The 20,044-nt window shown below is 38.6% G+C and overlaps 2 protein-coding genes and 1 pseudogene across 8 annotated transcripts; 1 reads left to right on the forward strand and 2 right to left on the reverse strand.

Moving 5' to 3' along the window:
- Positions 1-376: 376 nt before the first annotated feature.
- Positions 377-3,636, reverse strand: LOC137747527 (putative clathrin assembly protein At2g25430 pseudogene; annotated as a pseudogene). The gene has a single exon (XR_015960192.1). The product of XR_015960192.1 is annotated as a putative clathrin assembly protein At2g25430 pseudogene (transcript).
- LOC137746677 (BRAP2 RING ZnF UBP domain-containing protein 1) lies at positions 3,576-7,165 on the forward strand. The gene is made up of 11 exons (XM_068486681.2): positions 3,576-3,988; positions 4,349-4,457; positions 4,560-4,674; positions 4,786-4,880; positions 5,465-5,571; positions 5,742-5,973; positions 6,054-6,107; positions 6,258-6,401; positions 6,541-6,605; positions 6,689-6,743; positions 6,830-7,165. The coding sequence occupies exons 1-11, from the start codon at positions 3,672-3,674 to the stop codon at positions 6,986-6,988; spliced, it is 1,452 nt and encodes a 483-aa protein (XP_068342782.2). The 5' UTR covers positions 3,576-3,671; the 3' UTR covers positions 6,989-7,165.
- Positions 7,166-7,616: 451 nt separating this feature from the next.
- On the reverse strand, positions 7,617-16,175 carry LOC137746676 (topless-related protein 4). 6 transcript variants are annotated; one of them, XM_088690060.1, is made up of 27 exons: positions 15,963-16,139; positions 15,658-15,753; positions 15,357-15,536; positions 15,113-15,226; positions 14,845-15,003; positions 14,564-14,741; positions 14,354-14,477; positions 14,042-14,154; positions 13,400-13,568; positions 13,163-13,269; positions 13,023-13,092; positions 12,834-12,907; positions 12,568-12,663; positions 12,391-12,486; positions 11,907-12,034; positions 11,564-11,798; positions 11,327-11,488; positions 11,170-11,262; positions 10,791-10,937; positions 10,400-10,504; positions 10,113-10,292; positions 9,625-9,753; positions 9,435-9,530; positions 8,829-9,017; positions 8,398-8,564; positions 8,072-8,306; positions 7,617-7,944 (listed from the first exon to the last, which is right to left on the reverse strand). In XM_088690060.1, the coding sequence occupies exons 2-26, from the start codon at positions 15,735-15,737 to the stop codon at positions 8,108-8,110; spliced, it is 3,390 nt and encodes a 1,129-aa protein (XP_088546186.1). In that variant the 5' UTR covers positions 15,738-15,753; positions 15,963-16,139; the 3' UTR covers positions 7,617-7,944; positions 8,072-8,107. The 6 variants fall into 6 exon arrangements, with proteins under 6 accessions (XP_088546186.1, XP_068342781.2, XP_088546187.1 ...); XM_068486680.2 differs by having other exon boundaries at positions 15,658-15,791; positions 15,963-16,101; XM_088690061.1 differs by having other exon boundaries at positions 15,658-15,745; positions 15,963-16,044.
- Positions 16,176-20,044: the final 3,869 nt, after the last annotated feature.

Here is a 20,044-nt window from a genome sequence, read left to right on the forward strand (position 1 = left end):
GAGCACAAAGGCATTCTAGGATTCATATAGCCGATCTCGTTTAGTGGGAAAAAAGCTTTGTTGTTGTTGTCGTCACAAAAACTGTGAGCTATACAATCACGAGTTCTAATATTTTTTTTTGAAGTTTAAGAAAAAACATCTAAACCCTCATTTTCTTGCAATTTTTGCTACACCCTAAGCTTTTAAATAAGGGTATTGCTATCCACACATCTTTTTTTTCTTCTCACACACATCTTTCTAAATTTTCAATCGTCGAATGAAATGAGTTGAAGAAGATGGAAGGCCAAAAATTACCAAGAGTAGGCGAGAAGTAAAAATACCTAAAGTAATAAAATTGTAGCATATTGCAAACAAAATCTCAAGCCAATCACACATATTTGAAAACCCAAATTTGCTCTCAATATATAATCCCAAACCTTTTATGTTATAACTGCAAAGTGCATACAATGCATGTAAGTCCAGAAATAAGCACAATGGCAAGGAACCTAAAAAAGATGTAACGTCTTCCAAAAGAAAGTACCATAAGAAGGTATCTGCAGCATTAAGCTTTATCCAAAAACTGTAAATTGCTCAGGGGAGGAAAGGCATCCAATGTCAATAGGGCGCATAGTAGTACCCTCCCGGCTGAGGCATCATCGGTTGAGGAGCACTGCCATAGTAGCCGCCAGAAATCTTAGCCAAACCCAACTGCCCTTGCATCCCATCTCTTCCATATTGCTGCCAAAGCAGTTGTTCCTGTGAAAGCAAATGTTGCTTCCTCTCCATGTCTGCCATCTGCACGTATGACGGAGGAGGCACTAAGAGGGAGGCGGCAAACGGGTCCTGCTGCCCCACTGCGTGGACAGTCCCATTCGGGGCAGGCAGAGCCAGCACTGGTGTAGCGGACTTGCCTGCCCCCGGCATTGCCACGCTACTCGCACTCCCACCACTCAATTGCGAGGCGCTCACATGGTGCTTCACAGCGCCTTGATCATACATGCCACTCAATAACAATGAATCAAAACCACCAGCCAAATCAGCCTTCTGTTTTGACAGATTACTCGCCGTCTCCACCAATGCCAATTCCCAGTCTGCTTTACCACTCTCAGCAGCTGGTGTCTGCCAAGCCGAAGTCATTTCAGGCTCTCCATTTGAAGGGAATGTTTCCCAGGCCCCATTTGTATTAGTAGCAGTAGGAGCCGCAGAGAACAAAGCCAAAGCGAATTTGTTTCCTTGCTCATCAGCTGTGATTCCATCATCCCTCAAATTCACCAAATCCTCTGTCACAGGCTGATGCTGCAAAGGCTTAGGCCGGACTTCTGATGGCAGGGGAGGAGAAGCAGTGTAAATCTCTGGCGGAGGAAGAGCCTTCACCTCATAATTCACATCCTGCTTCGCCTCCTCGTCAATCTGAACATTCTCCTCCCTGTTTCTCTCAGGACTCTTTGGCCTCGTTGTCTTCCCCTTCAAGAAACCCTCAAGCGACTTCAAAAGCTTATCAGTTATTCTCTGCACCTCCGGGAACTCAGACGAACGTGCAATTCCCATATCCTTACACCAACCATAAAAACCCACAAGCTCATCAATCATCTTTGCCCCATTGACATAAGCATCGAAAGCCTTAGCGCAATCCGCATAATCCATCTCAGTAAACCTATCCAGCACCACCCCCAATGCCTCACATATCTCAACATACAGCCTAAAACTCTCCTTCACAACCTCGTATAGCGCAACGATCACCAACCTACTACTCTTTGCAGCACCCACCGGCCTGCAACCCAAAATCCGATTAAGAACCCTCAGCAAATCATTCAGCCTCACCAACACCCTCTCCGGCCGCATTTCCCTCACCGGTGTACTATCCTTACTCTCTCTTCTCTTCTCTCTCTCCAATGCCTGATCACTCTGATAATTTTCGTACTCAAATTCCCTCCTTTCCTCTCGATTCGCTCTCTCCCTCTCCTGATCGAATCCACTACTGCCCTCCCTGCCTCTCGATTTCCTCTCATAAACCTCAAACTCCACCTTCTCCTCAAGATACATGGCATAAAACCTCACAAACCCGGCATGATCCCAAGAACCCGAATGCGCCTCGTCACGAAAAGCCGACAAATTCAGAAACCGCACTCCTATCCGACTTGCAGACACAATCTCCTCCGCAAACGAAGGGTGCCCATCAACCAAAACCCTATGAACAAGCATAAGGACCTTGAGAGCCACAATCCAATCGTGGGTTTTGCTCAAACGCCTCGACACAGTCGCCACCGCCGCCGTGACGTATCCGCGCGAGTGGGCGGTCAGGTTTATGATCTCCCTTATGTACTTTTCATCAGCCGGGTCCTCGTCGTGGGTGGTGGCCTTAACCACCAGAACTTCGAGGTCCGGCGCTATGTTTCCGGCCACTTTGGCCAGGCTAATGCTTGTCTGATCCTTCACCGCCCCAATCGCCTTGCGAATTGTGCTCGGCGCCATTGATGAACTCGATTGAATCCAAGAAACAACAAAAAAAGGGGTTTATCAGTAACTTTACCTCTGCCCTGTTCAGGGCTGCGGAGGAGCCGATCGAGAGCGTAGAAGATGAAAGGAGAGATCTTTTGACTTGGGTCTCCGCCGTAGACGGTAGAGATTGAGTCCGTACGGCCGGAATCACTCAATGGAGCTGTGCTGCGAAAGCAGAGAGCGATCGGGGGAGTATCTGTTGCACTCTTTTCGCTTTTCTTCGAAAGCGCGTAATCTTAAGGACTAAACCCTTCGCTTAATCACGGGGTTTAAATAACAGACGATTGATTAGACGGCACTTGACGGATTGTGGACTTTTTCTTCGACGTTAAATATTCAAATGCGGTGGATTTGTCCTATGCGAATGTAACGGACTCTAACGACGGACGAAACCCTTTTTTTTATTTCTAACGCAACCTTTCTTAGAGCACATTCGGCCGATAAATATTTATCACATCACTCATCCAATAAATACTTGTTATTAAGAAGCTTTCGTTTTATAGGTATTAGAAGGTGATTAGTATGTTACTATTTGTCTTAAATGATATTTCTCATTGGCCAATTTCATTTTAGTTGTTTTTCTTTATTTGAACGAAATTCCATTTTTAATACGAGCGATGGATCATACTACCAAATTTATGCAAAATGCGAGGCTACTTTGTTTTGCATCAAATCACAAAATGTTTAGTGTTTATATGGACGATATTCCAAATAAAGATTTAAATTTGAGTGTAAAGATGAATGCACTCTAAATGAGCTAACTCCCGACATATTAGAATATAAAAGTTAATTTAAGAAGATAAATGAGTTAGCAAGTGGTGTACTATCGAGATAATTAGGATTTTTTTCTCTAATTTACTGTGTTTCAAGTTTAAATTCATTTTTGTTCTTTAATGTAAATTTAAAAATATAGAATATTGTCATTCAATACTATGGTTGGGTAGTATTCATCTTAATTTATATTGCTAGCAATATAAGTTTAACTTCTTAATAATAACTCGGAAAATCCGGAAAAAAAAATAATAAATAATTTGTAAAAGAGAATTTCTAAAAATAATAAAATAAAATAAAATAAAACTCACAAAAGGGAAAACCGCCTCTTCCCGCGAATATCAGCAGCTTGTTAATCTTGATCCCATTTTCTCTATTATTCCTTCCCCCAACTGAGTCGACTCAGTCAGCCCACAACCACCATGTTCATCCTCCGAGTTCACTCAGTGGACACCAACCATCCTCTCAGCCTCGAAGACGCCGACTTCACCGCCGTCACAACTTCCAAGACCACCGCTGCGGCTAATTCTGACCCTAAAACCACCCCCAAACCCAAATTCAGCGAGCGAAGAGGAATCGCCCACTTGTTTCGGAAAATCAGACAGTCGTCGCTGCCGTGCCCCGCCTCTCGCTCTCCCATCCTCTTCGTCGTTGCCGTTCCCAACTACCTCTCCTTCGACGACTTCATCCGCTTCTGCGGGTCCCGCATCGACCATGTCCTCGAACTCGTATTCATCAGGTACAATGGTTGAGGAAATTTTTAATCTTTCGATTCGGGGTTGCGGGTTTGGTTGCTTGATCAAAACCCTGAATTGGGTTTCTGAAGAAATTGAGGAAAATGCAAACTGGGGTTTTGTTTCCAAAATAATGTGGATAGTGTTTTTGCTTCAATTAATTCACAAGCTTGCATTGATAATTTTAATAAATTTAAATAAATTGCAAAAGAAAATGAAGAGCTGTAATTTGAGCTAAAAATCTAAAAGATCAATACTTTGGACTGAAACGAAATGTTTGCTTGCAATTTACGTTTCATTATGTTGTGTTTTTGTTTCATTAGTCACCGAAAGAGTCTGAGTTAGTGTTTGTTTCATTGGATTAGGAACGATGGAATGGAAGACAGGTACAGTGTTTTGATTGAATGTAAGAATCGGGACACGGCTGGTGAATTTTATAGCACTTTTAATGGGAGGAAGTATTCGCCTGGAGAGGTAATGAGCCTTTCGTTATGTCTGTTCAACTTTGTGCGTGGTTTATTATCGTATACACAGTGATCTTATGTCTGCCCATTCCTTTGGTTTGATATTTTGCAGGCTGAGTTGTGCCATATCCTGTTTCTGCAATCTGTGGACTACACAGAATCAGAAGAAGTAGCTGAGATTCCAGAGAACGAATTTACTGAGTTACCTACTTGCCCAGTTTGCCTTGGTGAGTCGCCATTTTCTATGGTGTGCTGGGAGCTGTTTTTTTTTCCCCCCAAAGTTATAACGGTTATGCCCAATATTTATACTAACCTCGTTCAACTTGTTTGAATGTTAGAGAGATTGGATGCAGACACTAGTGGAATAGTGAGTACACTTTGTGATCATTCGTTTCAATGTCCCTGCATTTCAAAATGGACTTTGTCTTGTCAGGTGAGTTGGTTGTTCTTTGTTCCAAAATTTCTTTTACGTGTCTAAGTTTGTTAGAGATCTTGGTTGAGAGCATTGGTGACTGCAGTAGTAATATTCGTTGTTTCTCGTATATGCATTGGTGACTGCAGTAGTAATATTCGTTGTTTCTCGTATATGCTGCTATTCTTTTATTAGTTGATCTTCAAGCTTTTGCAGATTGTTGACCACCTGGTGGTTACCTAAAGGTCTTGTTGGGAGGTTACTGGGTCAGCTTTGTTACCATCCCACTCAAAGTAGCCCTTTTTTTGGGATACTTTTCTGAGTTTTTGAAATCTCTTAGTTCATGTCCCATCTTGTTGTACTGTAGTAGGGATAACACAAGAAGAATCAACTGTAACCTCCTTTTGGGTAGAAAAATGGATAAAAGTCTTTGTTAAAAGAAAGAAAAAGGTGTTTAGTTATTTCAAATTTCCTCTGTGCAGCGGTTATGGTCTTGGGTTTATGAACTTCAGCTTCAATTTCCATTGGCTTCTTCATAACTTTGATATGGTTTTGGTGTTGGGTTTCTGAAGGATGGCTGCTGATTTGATATTCTGTGTCACCAGGTTTGCCGACTATGTCAGCAGCAGGATGAAAAACCAGCTTGCTGTGTCTGTGGAATACCAGTGAACCCCTGGATTTGTATAATATGTGGTTTTGTAGGATGTGGAAGGTAAAACTGATGTATTGTTCTTTCTTCTTTGGTTTTTTCTGTCTCCAAAGCAAGAAAGCAATATAGCTCATGTATTATTTACTTGATGAACTATGACGTTGTGTTGATTAGGTTTATCATGCACAGAAAGTTATTGATGATTTTTTTTTTTTTTTTCTTCTTCAAAATAGATATACTGAAGGCCATGCTGTTAAGCACTGGAAGGATACGCAACATTGCTATTCTCTTGAGTTGGACAGGCAGCAGATCTGGGATTATGTTGGTGATGCTTATGTTCACCGCCTGAACCAATCAAAAGTTGATGGAAAAATAATAAATGGTACAGATTCTCGTTGTATGTCACTGGAATGTAGTGCTGATTCTGGAATTAGTGAGGCCCTCTATAGTAGCAGAGTTGACACTGTATGTACTCTAGCTAGCACCATCCGTAATTTTTCGTTCTCTTATTAGCATAACTGACTTTAGATGTTGTGCTACAACAGATTGTAGATGAATATAATCGACTTGTTGCCAGTCAACTTGAGAATCAAAGACAAGTAAAGCTGTCACGAAACCCCACTGAACCCCTTTGTTTGTGTTCTTACTTTTCCCTCTACCTAATGTGGCTGTTGATCTCGTTAGAATCCTTTTTACTTCCAATCATTTTCTTTAATCTTTTCCTGTCTGTTTTGTTTCTTTAAATTCAGTATTATGAATCTCTATTCATGGAGGCCAAAAGCAAAAAGGAGAGTACAATTTCAGAAGCGGTGGAGAAGGCTGTAAATTCCAAGATGCAGGATTTGCAAGCAAAACTGGAGAAATGTCTTGAGGAAAGAAATGCTGTTGCAGATGTGAGTTTGTAAATGTCATCCTCTTGAATGTTACTTTTGCTTTGGGTTTCGGCATAGGTATTGTTGTATCGAGTGAAATCACATTTTTTTCTGACAGTCCTTTATTTTTGTTGTGCTTGCTTTTGGGTTTGCTGCTTAGATCAACCGCAATCTCATCAAGGACCAAGAAACTTGGCGCAGAAAGTTGAAGGAAATCGATGAGAGGTACACATTAGTTTGTGATTATAACTGGCAGTGAATTCTTCCATATTGGTATCTTCCGTGATTTAAACTCCGTGTTCTTTTAGGGAAGCTGCATCGCTGAGGTTAAGAGAGGAAAAGATAGTTGATTTGGAAGAACAGGTATTGCAATTCCAATTTTGTGCTAGTTTGCAAGTGTTCAGAAGTAGTGTCGGGTTCTTAACAAGTTTAAACGATGGTTATCGCAGATTAGAGATCTTACAGTCTATATTCGGGCTCAAAAAACACTTGATGACATGACGGGCTCGGACAGCATAAAGGGCGGAACAGTATTGCCTGTACCTTCGAAGCAATCTTCTCCTGCCAACTCCAGAAGACAGACCAAATCCGGCCGGAGACGGAACTAGAAGATAGCGATCGACAAGTCGTGTATACTGTATAGTAGTTGAATGCATGTTCAGTAGATTTTGAATCATGTAGCGGTTTCGGCTGTAATTTTTGTTTTAACTAATTTTGTTCGTCTAATTGTAAGCTGTGTGCATATTTGGAGAACTAACAATGATTAAGGACTCGTTCTGAACTTAGCAGTTCTTTTAAAGGGACTCAGTTTTTTTTGCAGAAAGTACCAAATATGTGTTTCTTGCAGGAAACGTTAAATAGTGTTTCTAGAATCCACTTAGATTTTTGTCAACAATTGGTTTCAAAACATTTTCATTAAAAACGTTTTTAGTCACTTTAAAAATAACTTCCAGATCAGAAACATGTTTTTGTCTAATAAAAGCACTTTCTGAAGAAGCATTGGGCCTACTGCTTCCTTTAAAAAAGAGTAATTCCAAGCGATTTCCCAGGGGAAGCGGTTGGAGTTTTAGTGAAATTTTTAACGTTTATCGTAGAAGCACTTGGTTTCCTAGTAAAAATTTCAGCGTCGTTATACTTTATAGTAAAACCGCTTCTAATAAAGTGCTTATGAGCAAAAGTTCTGAAAGAGAGCTGTCATAAACGGGTCAATATAGTATACTGCTACGCAATGGGAACTAAACAATAACAACAAAGCCGCTTTCTTATTTATCACCAGAAAAAAAAAGAGCACAGAAAATAAAATGACTAAATCATATCTGGTTCACAATTAAATTAATTTCTGAGATTCTCAGCAACTTATAAAGTAAAGAAAAGGATAAAACAGTCTGGCCTTTTAACCAAACCAACTACTATCTTTTGCTGAACCCCCTCGTCGTCCGATCTCGACCTTTCGCCTGGCGCATCATTTCTTCAAGACTTCAAACTATAGTTCATCATTTTCCAATTATCCTAAATGACGGGAATTGCCTCACAGCGATCTGTTTTGACCTGTTTTCAAATGCCACTATAACGAATTCTACTGGGTTAATCCAATTATCCTAAAACTATAGTACCTAAATCCACAGTTTCCCCTCAAAAATATAATATGATGACATCAGGAACGGGGACCATCATGGAAGAGAGAAATGCACCTAAGGTCCTCGGTGGAAGCCACGCACACAGGATTGTCACCTTTGGGGTTGATCTGACGCGGCTGCTCCAGAAGTCGTGCTAGGCCCAGCACCATTTTCGATTGGGGGATTAGTTCCCCACTTTCCTTCTGACTCTAATGGCTCAAGTACATGCACTCCACCGTCTGTAAGTCCTAAGGCAAACTGGTTGGGTTCGGATGGATGTGCCGCAACAACGAGAGGATACACCCTTAAGCTGTTAAATTTGTTGTTAGATATGTTAATTACAAAAGGAAAAAAGCAAATACATATGTGGACCTTCGTATTGTATTGACAGGAAAATGTACCTTGGATTTGGAGGTAAATAAGCGGTTGGTAGTATTCGGCATCTCAATCTAAGTGTAAGAGCAGTGAGAACCCCAACACTTCCATCTTCAAAGCTAACATAAATTAACTGGCTATCACACGAATATACAGCATGTGTGATCGGACCACTAACTTCTCGAGGAACCCACTGTATGAGAAACATAGTTCAACATGTAAGCAGCACTAATTAGACCCTAAATAACAACGATTAAACACACCAGAACATCACAATCACCGCAAAATTCATCTTAATGCTTGCTAGTGCTCTTACTATATGCAAGCAAAGCATTTATGCCAGTGGTGTATATATGCAATGATTAAATTTTAAAGCCTATGCAACAATTGATTCTTTATAATAAATCAGGATAAAAGTATACTCAAAAATAAATTTAAGCACAAAAAGCTATGGCACCTGCTTAAGGCATTCCAATTTTGGTGCTTCGTATATGGCTATCTGTGTTTCATGAACTGCCAGCAAATGCATCTGATCTGAGTGAAACTGAACTCGGGTATCAGCAAGGGGAGCAGCAGCCCGGCCACTAGGCATCTGAAGAAATTTACTAGACTGCTTCTCCCATCCATCCGTGTTCCAAACACATAACTGCGGCAAAGAGAAACAAAAGCATTGATGACTTAATAACCCAGTATCAACATCAAGAAGAGGAACAGAAAGACTATTGGTTGAACGAAAAAGATTGTCAAATACCGAAAGAATTTTGTAAAGGCCCGAGGCAAGAAGGACTAAGTGAGAAAAAAATTCTAAAGATATGCACTACAGAAATGCATTTCCCTGTTAGTCACACAAATGAAATGATTTCAATGGAAATGTGAAATTTAACCAGGTTCCAGGGAACCAGGTTTCTATGAAGTTGAGTTAAACCATCTGGAAACTACATTGATCCTTTTGGCTTGGCTACTCGTGATAAGTTTCTTCTGATAGTCACCAGTTGACTGCTTCAAGCCTAGTAGCATAGCAAATTGCGCGCATATAGACTCACATGTTGTCTAATATTCATACCTGAGAATCAGCCCCCGAAGATACAAGCACATTAAGAGTATGAGAGAAGGCAAGGCCTGTTATTCTTTTCTGATGACCTTTTAGCTTGGTTTTAACCTGTGAAAGGGGAGCATCCGGATTGTAAGCAATCCCTTAGTCCAGCTATCATCACAACCTGGCAAAATTATAGTTCAGAGAACAAAGACCTCACCTCGTCAACCCGTACATTGTAAATCTGGATAGAAGAATCATCCATTCCTATGGCAATGATATTATTGTCTTGAGGATGAAATGCCAGATATGTTGCAGCTGGGGGTGGGGGCATAAATGTTGTCATTGTCTGCAATTCAGAAAGCAAGACATTAATACAACAATATAAAACCATAAATGTTGCCATAATTAGGTTTTAATGGTATTCGGGAAATAAGGGTGGGCAAATTGAATATTATGATATAAATTTTCTAGTTTTCAGCAAGTGTGGGAAAGTAGATTATAGAATGGGCATTGTGAAGGATGGTATAGAATCACCAATTTCAAGCAAGATTGTCTTGTGCATGGCACTATTAAAGGGTTTATAGACAACATCAACAACACAACCTTTTCCCACTAAGTGCGGTCAGCTATATTAAAGGGTTTATAGACATGCATATTTAATCAACCAGTACAATACGAGAGAGAAGTTTAGAGGAAACCATCTACCTTAAATGTCATCATATTGAAAAGGGATATTTTCCCCCCTGAAGCTGACATAACATAAGAATCGTTCTTTGACAGTGCAAAGCATGGAACAGCATCCTCAGGGTTTGTATCACTTATATCATTGGTCATCAATATTCCACTTGAAGGTTGCCATAATTGCGGTAGACTACTGGCTGTGGCCTACAAGAACAAACTTTTTGGTAAATGGAAAACTTAAGGATGCAAAAAAAAAAAAAAAAAGAATACATAAATGCAACCATCAGTTTAACTTTTAGGAAATCTAAGACCTTTTGTATTCGTTCATTTCTTTGCCATTTCCAGAGCTTGTGTACAGCATTAGATGATAACGCCAACACTGAAAGTCCTGAATTTGTATATATCAATCTAGAAACCTGAAATAATAATCTGTCAGTGCTTCACGATAAAAACATGCATAGTTCTCATAAAACGTTTTAAAAGAAACAAAAAGCAAATGAATATATTACAGAGATTCACCATGCAGTGATCTTACTAAAATCTCTTAAGGAAATCAGAAATAATTTCAACAGATTAATTTTGCTTTGAGTACAAGTCACAATAAAAGTCGAGGCACAGTTGTTAAATAGCAAAGGCATAGGAAATATATAATGCCACAAAAGCTACAATTCTTAACAATTTAGGACAGAAGAGAACTAATACCCTCATTGCTGTTAAAGTATCAGGGAGCCTCAGAGAGCGGCATTGTGATAGTTCACTGATTTCAGTCAGTTTCCAAATCCTGGCTTTCTCTACCGACTCATCAGCAATTCTAGGTTTAATGTCGACCAAACTTCTATTGTCATTGTTCTACACAGATCGACACAGAAAGAGAAGGAGAAGGTTAAACCATCGTATAAAAACACCCTTTTTTACCGTTGAAGAAGAAAATTGAACTTCTAGTTTCAAACACATTTCCTATGCATAATAACAGACATTTTGATCAGACTGAATATTAAACATAAGTTGATGATAATAACATCGTTTAATATAGCATGCTTCCAATATTTTAGTCACCCATGAGAGAGATCATGACACTCACCAGTCCAACCATGGCTGACACAGGAGCAGCTCGATCTCCAATGCTTGTTCCAATAGGAGTGCTGGAAGGCCCAAATGTTCCTACTGGGAGTGCCTGCATATTAATGATGCATTTAGCTAACAGATTTTAACAAGGTATGCCAAGTTGAAACTTTTACCTTCACTGCAGCCGCAGAAGCAGCTCTTGAAGCATCAAATGTGCGACTTTCCACAGTTCTTAGCAACCTAATTCCATCTGTATTTGCCAGAATTTTAATACCATCATTCGTTGAGGCAGCTAACAATATTCCTTCCTTGTTAAATCTGATTGTGGGAGAAGCCTGCAGGGTTTTAAGATCATGGTGAGCAATCTGGAAGGAATTGTTTTATTTAGAAAAATAAGTTGTGATGCCTACCGGCAATCCACCATCTGCATCAGTACTCGTCAACAGGTTAACATTGTCCATGTCCCAAAATTTGACAGTGAACTCATCGCCAGCAGCCAAGAACCGGTTTTTAGTGGTATCAAACTGCACAACCCCAACTGTACGCTTTGCAAGACCATGATAGGTCCGCTTTACAGCTCCTTCACTTTCATTCCACTCCACCAAGGATGAATCCCCTTCTTTATTAGTCCCACATGAGAACAACCTATGTGTTCAGAGAAGAAACAAAGACGTCCATCATAATATAACAGATAAATACTTAATATCACATCACTAATAGAACAATGTCTTTGTAAAGGGTGCAGAAAGTAACCTTGCTCCATCTGCACTGTATGCCATAGTGGTAGATGAATGGCCTGGTGCATCATAGTCAACTCTTGAGCCCACATTATCATACAACCATGCCTTTATTTTCCCATCAGTAGCCGTCGAGAAAATGAACTGGAAAAAGAAACAGTAGGGGATTAAGAACTTTAACACAAAGTACAATATAATCGTACAATCTATGAGACATCAAATCAAGTTGCTAATGACTCAAGTCTAAAACAAATTTTGTGAGCCCTTCAAAAAAATTTCCTTACTTTATGAGTTAGTTTCCTATTCCCCATTTAGTGAAACTGTGTCCTAATATTTTTGATTGAAATACATACGGTTAAGTATTAACTGATTCAGATTCTCCATTTAATTTGTACATTACAAAAAAACAAACAGAAACTTTTAGTTTTTTTTTTTTTGTTGTAAAATAATACCCTTTTTACATTCCACGTTATCAACACTATAACATAAATAGATAGTACCTGGATAGTTTCTTTGTGATGTGGACACACTGAATATACAGGTGCTTCATGGCCTTCAAAAGTATACTGCTTAACCCCAGTGGCTGCATCCCACACCTGCAGAATATTGAACTATCATATCTAACTACGAACTTGAACCTGCAAAATCAAATTAGAATTAGTCAAGTCAGATCAAACCTTAATGACCCTATCATCCCCGCAAGTGACAACGGACAGCTGTTTGTTTGGATATGAGAAAGCAAGATCATTGACGCTGCCCACATGGGCCTCGATCTGAAAACAAGACACGAACAGCAATGCGTAAGTCAATGTTACCCCCATAAAGGAAAATAAGATGTCCAACAAGAATAGGAAAACATAAGGAGACAAAATATAAACAAAATAAAATAACAAGAGCAAATGACAGAAGACTATCTTCAAAGGGATAGGTTGATGGAATAAACCTCCAGGTGATTTCGTAACTCATCACCACCATGGTAGGAATATATGTGTACAATGTGCTTAGAGTATGCAACACCTGCAGTAGAATTTTGAGTCATCATAACCAGTTTAAGATTCATTTCTTAATTCTTGACAATATTTGATGAACTAGCATAAGTCTACTTCAGAAAATCCAGGATACAGACACCTACCAACAAGTGTCCCATCAGGGCTCCACATCACACGGTTGATTGATGCTGTATAATCACTGGCCAAAGATGCCTACAGGACAATGAAGATGGCAATATTATTTAAAAATCCATACGATACTACAGAATATCAAGAGCCAAACCTGCAGTGCCCCTGAACATGCTCCAATGTCCCAGACTTTGAAGTTCTTAATAGCCTTTTCTTGGCTTGGTAGCTTATATATCATGACATCACCCGTGTTTGTTCCAACTGAAATGATAAAATTGCTTATTACTAAAAGAAAAGCTATAATTCAATATTTGAAAGAACGAAATAAAAAATATATACAAAAACAATAATTTAAAACAAGTGGAATGGAGATCAGCTCTCTGGAGCTTACCAAGAAGTAAAATTTGTTGCACCGGGTGGAAATCCATACTCTTGACAGCTGAACCCGGACTTAAAGTCATAACAACAGACCTGGGCAAGTCATCAGAAGAGTAGGAACTCTGACCATGGCTCTGATTAGGATATGCAACAGGCAGCATATTTACTGGCAGATTATTGGCCTGTTAGAAATTGAGTTAATACAGAATCAATTATATACACTAAGAAATTGCAACTTGAAAGTTTTCTGTAAAATAAAGCTATACAGATCTTTAGCATAAAACTTGCGACTGCTCATAAAAAGGGTAACTGGAGGACCATTTGCATCATGTTTATAAGAATAAAATTTCTTTTAATTCCGTTATGCATACTTCCTCATCATCCATGTTCTAGTATTTTGCATAATCTAAACTTACCATTTTGTTACCAACCTTTTGAAGGAACAATTTCTCTACCTACCTTTTATGAAACAATATGTTAAGGAAATTGAATTTGAATAACTGAAATAAATTTATTTCTTTAAAACTGAAATAATTTATTATTACAGAGTCAAAAGAATATACATCAAAAGAAAGGAAAACTTCAGATTTAGCAATATAACTCGGACTTCCATCAGATAAATCAGAATATGTAAAAATTAAGGATAGATTTATACTTCATCCGGTATCCCAAAAGGTCTTGATCTCTTCAGAACGAACTCAGAATCTGCTGTTTGATAGTCCATAGTCGGGTTACCGGTAGGAGGAGTTCTAGGGCGCTTCAAGATGGCTGCAATGATGGTAAATATATTACAAAAGAAAAACAGTTGCAAATTTAAGAAAATTACTACAAAAGCAAAAAACATGTTAAATAGGAGAACAAAAAGAATAAAGCTAACACGTCATATAAAAATTTCAGACAAAAGAACAATACAAGCTAACCATAAGAAAATGTCAAACTTCAAAGCTAAATGCTCCAGAAACATTACCCGCAGTGTTAGCTGCGGCCAACCCAAGAGGCCCAGCAGATGCTGAGGGATGAGGCACAGGTGATGGATTTGCCATCCATCCAGCAAGAGACGTTGGAAGAGCAGCTGGTGTGGGCTGAAAGGGCTATATACATATACACCCAGAGTCAATCTTCAATTTAGAGACAGTTTGACCTCATACCAAAACAATATATTTTGTGTTCTACCTACCCCATGAGCACCCAATGGAGGGAAACCCCCTGTCTTAGGGACTGCCCCCATTAAGTGATTAGTGACAGGAGATGGAGCCCTGGTACCATTTGGTTGTCCACAACTGTGGTCTACAAACAGGGTCTTTATGTCTGGATTGGACCTTGGGTTCTTACAAAGCTGATGCTGCCAGTTTAAACTGCAGTTTTCATGACACAAAAGTTAGGTAACCAGATATCTTAAAATTAAAGCAAGAAAAAATGTAGAGTCTCAGACACACGAGGCAGAAGCTTCTCAAAAACCTCTGATTAATAAGAGTACGCAGTCTCGAGTTCTTCAAGGTAGGAAATTGAAGTTTATCACGAAACAATGGGTTAGCCTCTATTAACTTTTTCAGTTCAGCAAGCATTATACTCCTTGCAGACTTAGTATCACCATATTTAGATAACTGTTCATTATCCCTGAAAAGTAATGCATACCCAAAAACATGTCACGTCATAGAGATTACAAAAACGTGAACTAGCCGCCTATAACAACAACTGTCAACAGCACAAGACAATTTGTTCTCACCTAAAGTTTTCCAGAGTCAACAACTGTGTAATTTCCTTAAAAAGTTCCTCATTAAATGATGCAAAAACTTTCAAGTCCTTAACTAAAATGTCCACAGCTTTTGCTCGATCCCGCCTACAACAATCATTTATTCAGTTTTGAATCATATGGGGCAAAAAAATAAATAATTAAATGAAGTAAATTAATCAACAAGGATTAAACCATAACAACAATTTGATTAGAAACAACAATCCAATACACCTACTTGTCTAAAGCTTCAAGGTACTTCTGCTTGCGAATCTCGAAGAAAATCTTCATAGAGTATCGATTATCATCAACCTTCGTGAAACCAGACAAATACTTTTCCACCTCCTCCCACTCTCCATTTGTCACCATGTCCTCAAAGTACCTCATGTTAAAGAAAAACCCTGACTCTTGCTCCAACCTCCACACCCACAACAATCACACCAAAATTAATCGAAAATCGAAACAAATTAAACCACCTAACAAACATACAGTTATACATACATATCCATAAATTAATAAAGTATATAAATTGAGCATACTTGTGAACACTGTCTTTGAATTTCTCTTCATCCAGAAACTGCAGTATGAGAAAAACGAGCTCTCTGCTAAGCGAGGACATCGTCGTCCCTGAACTCCTGCCAAAACCCTAATTTAGGCAAAGATCTAAACCCTCCTGCTCCAATTCACCAATACAACAACTCAAAATTTCCAATATTTTACACAAAATTCAAATACTTCAACATATAATTTTCAGTTCCGAAAAATCAATCAACAAAAAAATAAAAGCTCAAAAATTTGGAAAATTAACGAAATCAGAGGGAAAAATGAGAAGGAAAGGAGGTACCTTTATGATATCGATGGCTCAGATCGGAGGGTTTGAAAGCTTTCTCTCTCTAGTTTCTCTCTCTAGCTCTCTTTGTTTTGGTGCTTTGGAGTCAGGTATTTATATGGAGAAGAAGAAGAAGATTGAGATTAGGGATTTGGAGGAGAAAAAGGTTTAGAGAGAGAAACGAACAAATATAATAGCGTGAACGAGATGAGATGTATTTAGACTGATAAGCGGAGTGATAGGTTCGTGTGCTTATATCAGGAGTGGGTATCACCTTATATAATGGATAAGCCATTCGGCTTATGCGGTTCATGTGCAACGCTAGATTTGGAGTTAATTTCGGCTGGATTTGCGCAGCCTTAGTTGTAAGTTTGTAAATAATAATTATTAAAAATTAAGGTAATACTAAAAATAAAATTAACAAAAACTTCTATCCGACAAAAACAAAATTTCTAAATTATTGTTAATCTAAATTGTACAAGATTGTCACTTAGTACTACGATCTAGTGGTATTCCTCTTCACTTATAAGTGAAAGGCCTTAGATTCAATTTTTCCCCAGAGACGAATTTAAACCACATTATTTTTAGCTCATTGTGAAGCTAAACTCATCCTAACACACCCCGACCTAGAATGTCCACTAGGACTTCGAATCGAGCTATACTGGCCGACACCCGGAGGGTGAAGAAGCCATAAAGTATAGTGATGTGGCAAATGTGAATAAATTTAAATCTAAAAGTACCTAAAGACAAATGAGCGGGGATGAATCTATTTCACACACAACGTCAGAGCATAAGTAAAGTGCAGTAGTGCGGGTAAGGATCATACCCACGGAGGTAGCCACCTATACTGAGATTTGCCAAGAATTCTCGTCGATACGGACTTTCAACAGCTAAAACCTGGAGGAGCGCAAAAACAAGGGTGAGTGGGCTTTTGGTTTATATATATATGTATTTCCCATAAAAAAAATTTAAATGGAATTTCGTTTAAAATGCCATGTCATGTTTGCTTTACATTTTAGCATATGCATTAGTATAGCTTTGCATAATTATTGCATGATGTTGCGGAGGCCTAGGTCAGTTCAGGTGAGTATATATTGACGGTATGGTTGCATGGTAGTTGATTATGAGTTGATGCATGTAGAGCTCGTTGTCCTACACCCCAGTGTTAGTGCTCCACCTGTGGCCAGGGCCTAGCCTTCACGTGATCGTTCATCTCTCGCACCACACACCCAGCATGGATCCAAGTCAGATGCTAGCCTGTCGTACAAACCACATTAGGTGGTTCTGACTCGTAGGTAACCTGCGATTCGTCGCACAACCTTCATGTGATCGTAGCACTTGAGCATATTTATTTACACCCAACCTGTCGTACATACCACATTAAGTGGTTCCGACCCATATGCAAGTTTAGTAGTGCACATGTTACATTAGGTGACTCCAACTGGATTGATGAGCAATAGGTTCAGCCGTACATGTCACATTAAGTGACTCCAGCTGTCATATCACTTTTGCATTGATTTATATCACCTGGCTTACATATTTAATGTTGAGATACTTGACATGGCATATACTCGGTTTTCGAAGTAAAATCACCAAACAAAAGGTATCACCAAAGCCTAGAGCTTGAGAGGAGTAAGAATCTGGAAACATCGAGCTCGATCCGTAAGTTTCTATATGAGCACTAAATGCATCTAAACATAACCATACACACTACAATCACTATCATCAATATGCACTCGTAACATTTTCGTCACGAACCCGATTCGGCCCTAACTCGCGTCAACACACTCATGACGACGCGTACGATTTAATTACGTCAATGAGAAAAATAATTTCAATGTCATTGTCACCCGCACTATGCACATGGCTACGTCATCACCATGTGACGGCCAGCACGCCTTGATTTAGGTCGGGGTGTGTCACACCCCCTCCCCTTTAATGTTGATAATATCAATTGTTCGAAAAAAAGAAAAAAAAAAATTTGTCACAAGATCAAGAAACAACGTGAACAGTTAAACGTTTCAAAAGATAAATTTGTCGAATAAAATATAGGCTCGATTGGAAGTACTTTTAAAATGACTGATAGCGCTTTTAGTGAAATTAATGTTGAGTTCCAAAAGCACTTAACCGCATGAAATACTCAAAGTGTTTTTCCACTATTCACTTGGATTTTTATTAAGGAAAACTAATGAAAATGGCTTGAAAACTTTGAGTTTTAACAATAAGGACAAAATAAAAGGTAAAGTGAATAATAATAGGATTGACTTTTTAGTGTCAAAATGTGATTTTTCATTAAAGTGAACAGTACTGGGAGCTTTTCGTTAAAGTTCCTTTTTTATTAAGGGTTGGTTTTCAAAACAGTTTCACCAAAAACGCTTTCAGTCATTTTAAAGCACTTCCAGATGAGCCCATAATCATCGTTGATTTATGAGCTATTTGGACTCAGTTGTTCATTTAAGAAAAGTCATAGAGCACTTGGTGCTAACGGAATATTTGACACGAAAACAAACACAATGGCGCTCTAAGATTCATATAATTGATCACACTTAGTAGAATACAATTTTATTGTTGTTTGTTGTTTGTCATTGTTGTACTACTTATTACATGTGTGTGATGATTCCATGGAATAGTAACTTGAAGTGCTTCACACATATTATGTTACCATGTAAGATGAACTTGTTATATAGTGATTAAGTTTGACAAATTTAGTGCAGACGCGTGCATGTATAATATTTAGAAACAACATTATAGTCTTGCCAATGTTAAGATGCCAAATTTATTGTGACTTAAATGGTAAGAGAAACTACCTTTTTTTTGTTTTTGATACATGAACAAAATTTATAGAGAGAATCCTCTAGGATCGTATTACTAAACTTGTCAAAAAGTAACTTAAACTATTACGTCAAGAAAATTGTCAAATTTAAAACAAAAAGGAGGATTTTTATGTGTCAAATGAGAGAGAGAGAGAGAGAGAGAGAGAGAGAGAGAGAGAGAGAGAGAGAGAGAGAGAGAGAGAGAGAGAGAGAGAGAGAGAGAGAGAGAGAGAGAGAGAGAGAGAGAGAGAGAGAGAGAGAGAGAGAGAGAGAAGGTTATAGCGGCCACATGGCTTATTTGGTGTTATATCCACCCCTCAACCCTTTTTTCACACCCACTTTTTAATAATAAATTTAATGTCATATTTGGCCATTCGTGAAATGACTTTTAAAACCCTAATAAAAATGAACCCTGATCTATTTTTTTAGCTAAAAAACATAAAAATAAAAGTGAAAGAACAACATTTTATTTATGAAGAAGAATATGAGAAGCCATAAACAATCCTATTGGAGAAGAATATGAGAAGCCATGAACAATCCCATCCGAGAAGAATATTACAAGCTCGAGCCACGTATCCAATCAATGTTAAAATTGGAAGCAAACAAAACTGAAAATTAGAAAGAAAAGGGAATATCCCAGCAACCCCTTCCCCCCACCCCCAAAACCACAAGCCAGAGCCACTCCCAAACCAAATTGACTTCTGACTGCAACCATCCTCTTTTTTCTGCAACCCTAATCATTTTTCTTTCTCCATCTCAATCAAACTCAATTCAACTGAAATCGTCATTGTCGGTCTGTGAACAATTACAATTCCATCGAGGATGTCGTTGCTAGTTAATGTTTTCTCCTCCAAATTTCCATAGAGAGAAAAGGTCGGCTGACAGTGAAAGAGGTTGCCATCGAGTTGGGTTTGGTGGTGTCAGGCTCGGGTGGGAGGGTAGCTTTTGTATTCTTAATTTTTATTTATTTTAATTTTTAGTGAAAAGTTAAATTAATGCAAGGACATTTTAGGAATATTAGGGGTGAGAAAATAGTGTTTTTATTTTTTAATTTCTTTATGCGGGGTGAAAATACAAGGTGGGCGTGAAAAATAGGATTATGGAGTGGGTCTATCATATCTCAAACATAATTAGTCACACAATAGGGAGATGATGCAATAAATACGAAATACGCCATGAAATCTATACCTGTTGTTTGATTGCCTATTTTAAGATTTTATTAGAAAAGCATTCAAATTTGATAAAAGTCTTAAAAGAAAATATAAGTGTCACTTTGCAGAGCAC

This window comes from Pyrus communis, chromosome 2, assembly GCF_041283825.1.
Source record: "Pyrus communis isolate YQ-2024b chromosome 2, ASM4128382v1, whole genome shotgun sequence".
NCBI classification, from domain to species: domain Eukaryota; kingdom Viridiplantae; phylum Streptophyta; class Magnoliopsida; order Rosales; family Rosaceae; genus Pyrus; species Pyrus communis.

Excerpts from the sequence above, each read along its gene's own strand:
- LOC137746677 (XM_068486681.2), top strand. The coding sequence starts at position 3,672 with ATGTTCATCCTCCGAGTTCACTCAGTGGACACCAACCATCCTCTCAGC. Across the intron at positions 5,974-6,053 it reads ATAGTAGCAGAGTTGACACT|ATTGTAGATGAATATAATCG; the intron begins GTATGTACTCTA and ends GTGCTACAACAG. Across the intron at positions 6,402-6,540 it reads AAAGAAATGCTGTTGCAGAT|ATCAACCGCAATCTCATCAA; the intron begins GTGAGTTTGTAA and ends TTTGCTGCTTAG.
- LOC137746676 (XM_068486677.2), bottom strand. The coding sequence starts at position 15,737 with ATGTCCTCGCTTAGCAGAGAGCTCGTTTTTCTCATACTGCAGTTTCTG. Across the intron at positions 12,487-12,567 it reads GGGATGATAGGGTCATTAAG|GTGTGGGATGCAGCCACTGG; the intron begins GTTTGATCTGAC and ends AATATTCTGCAG. Across the intron at positions 9,018-9,434 it reads CTTCGGGGGCTGATTCTCAG|TTATGTGTTTGGAACACGGA; the intron begins GTATGAATATTA and ends TCTTTGCCGCAG.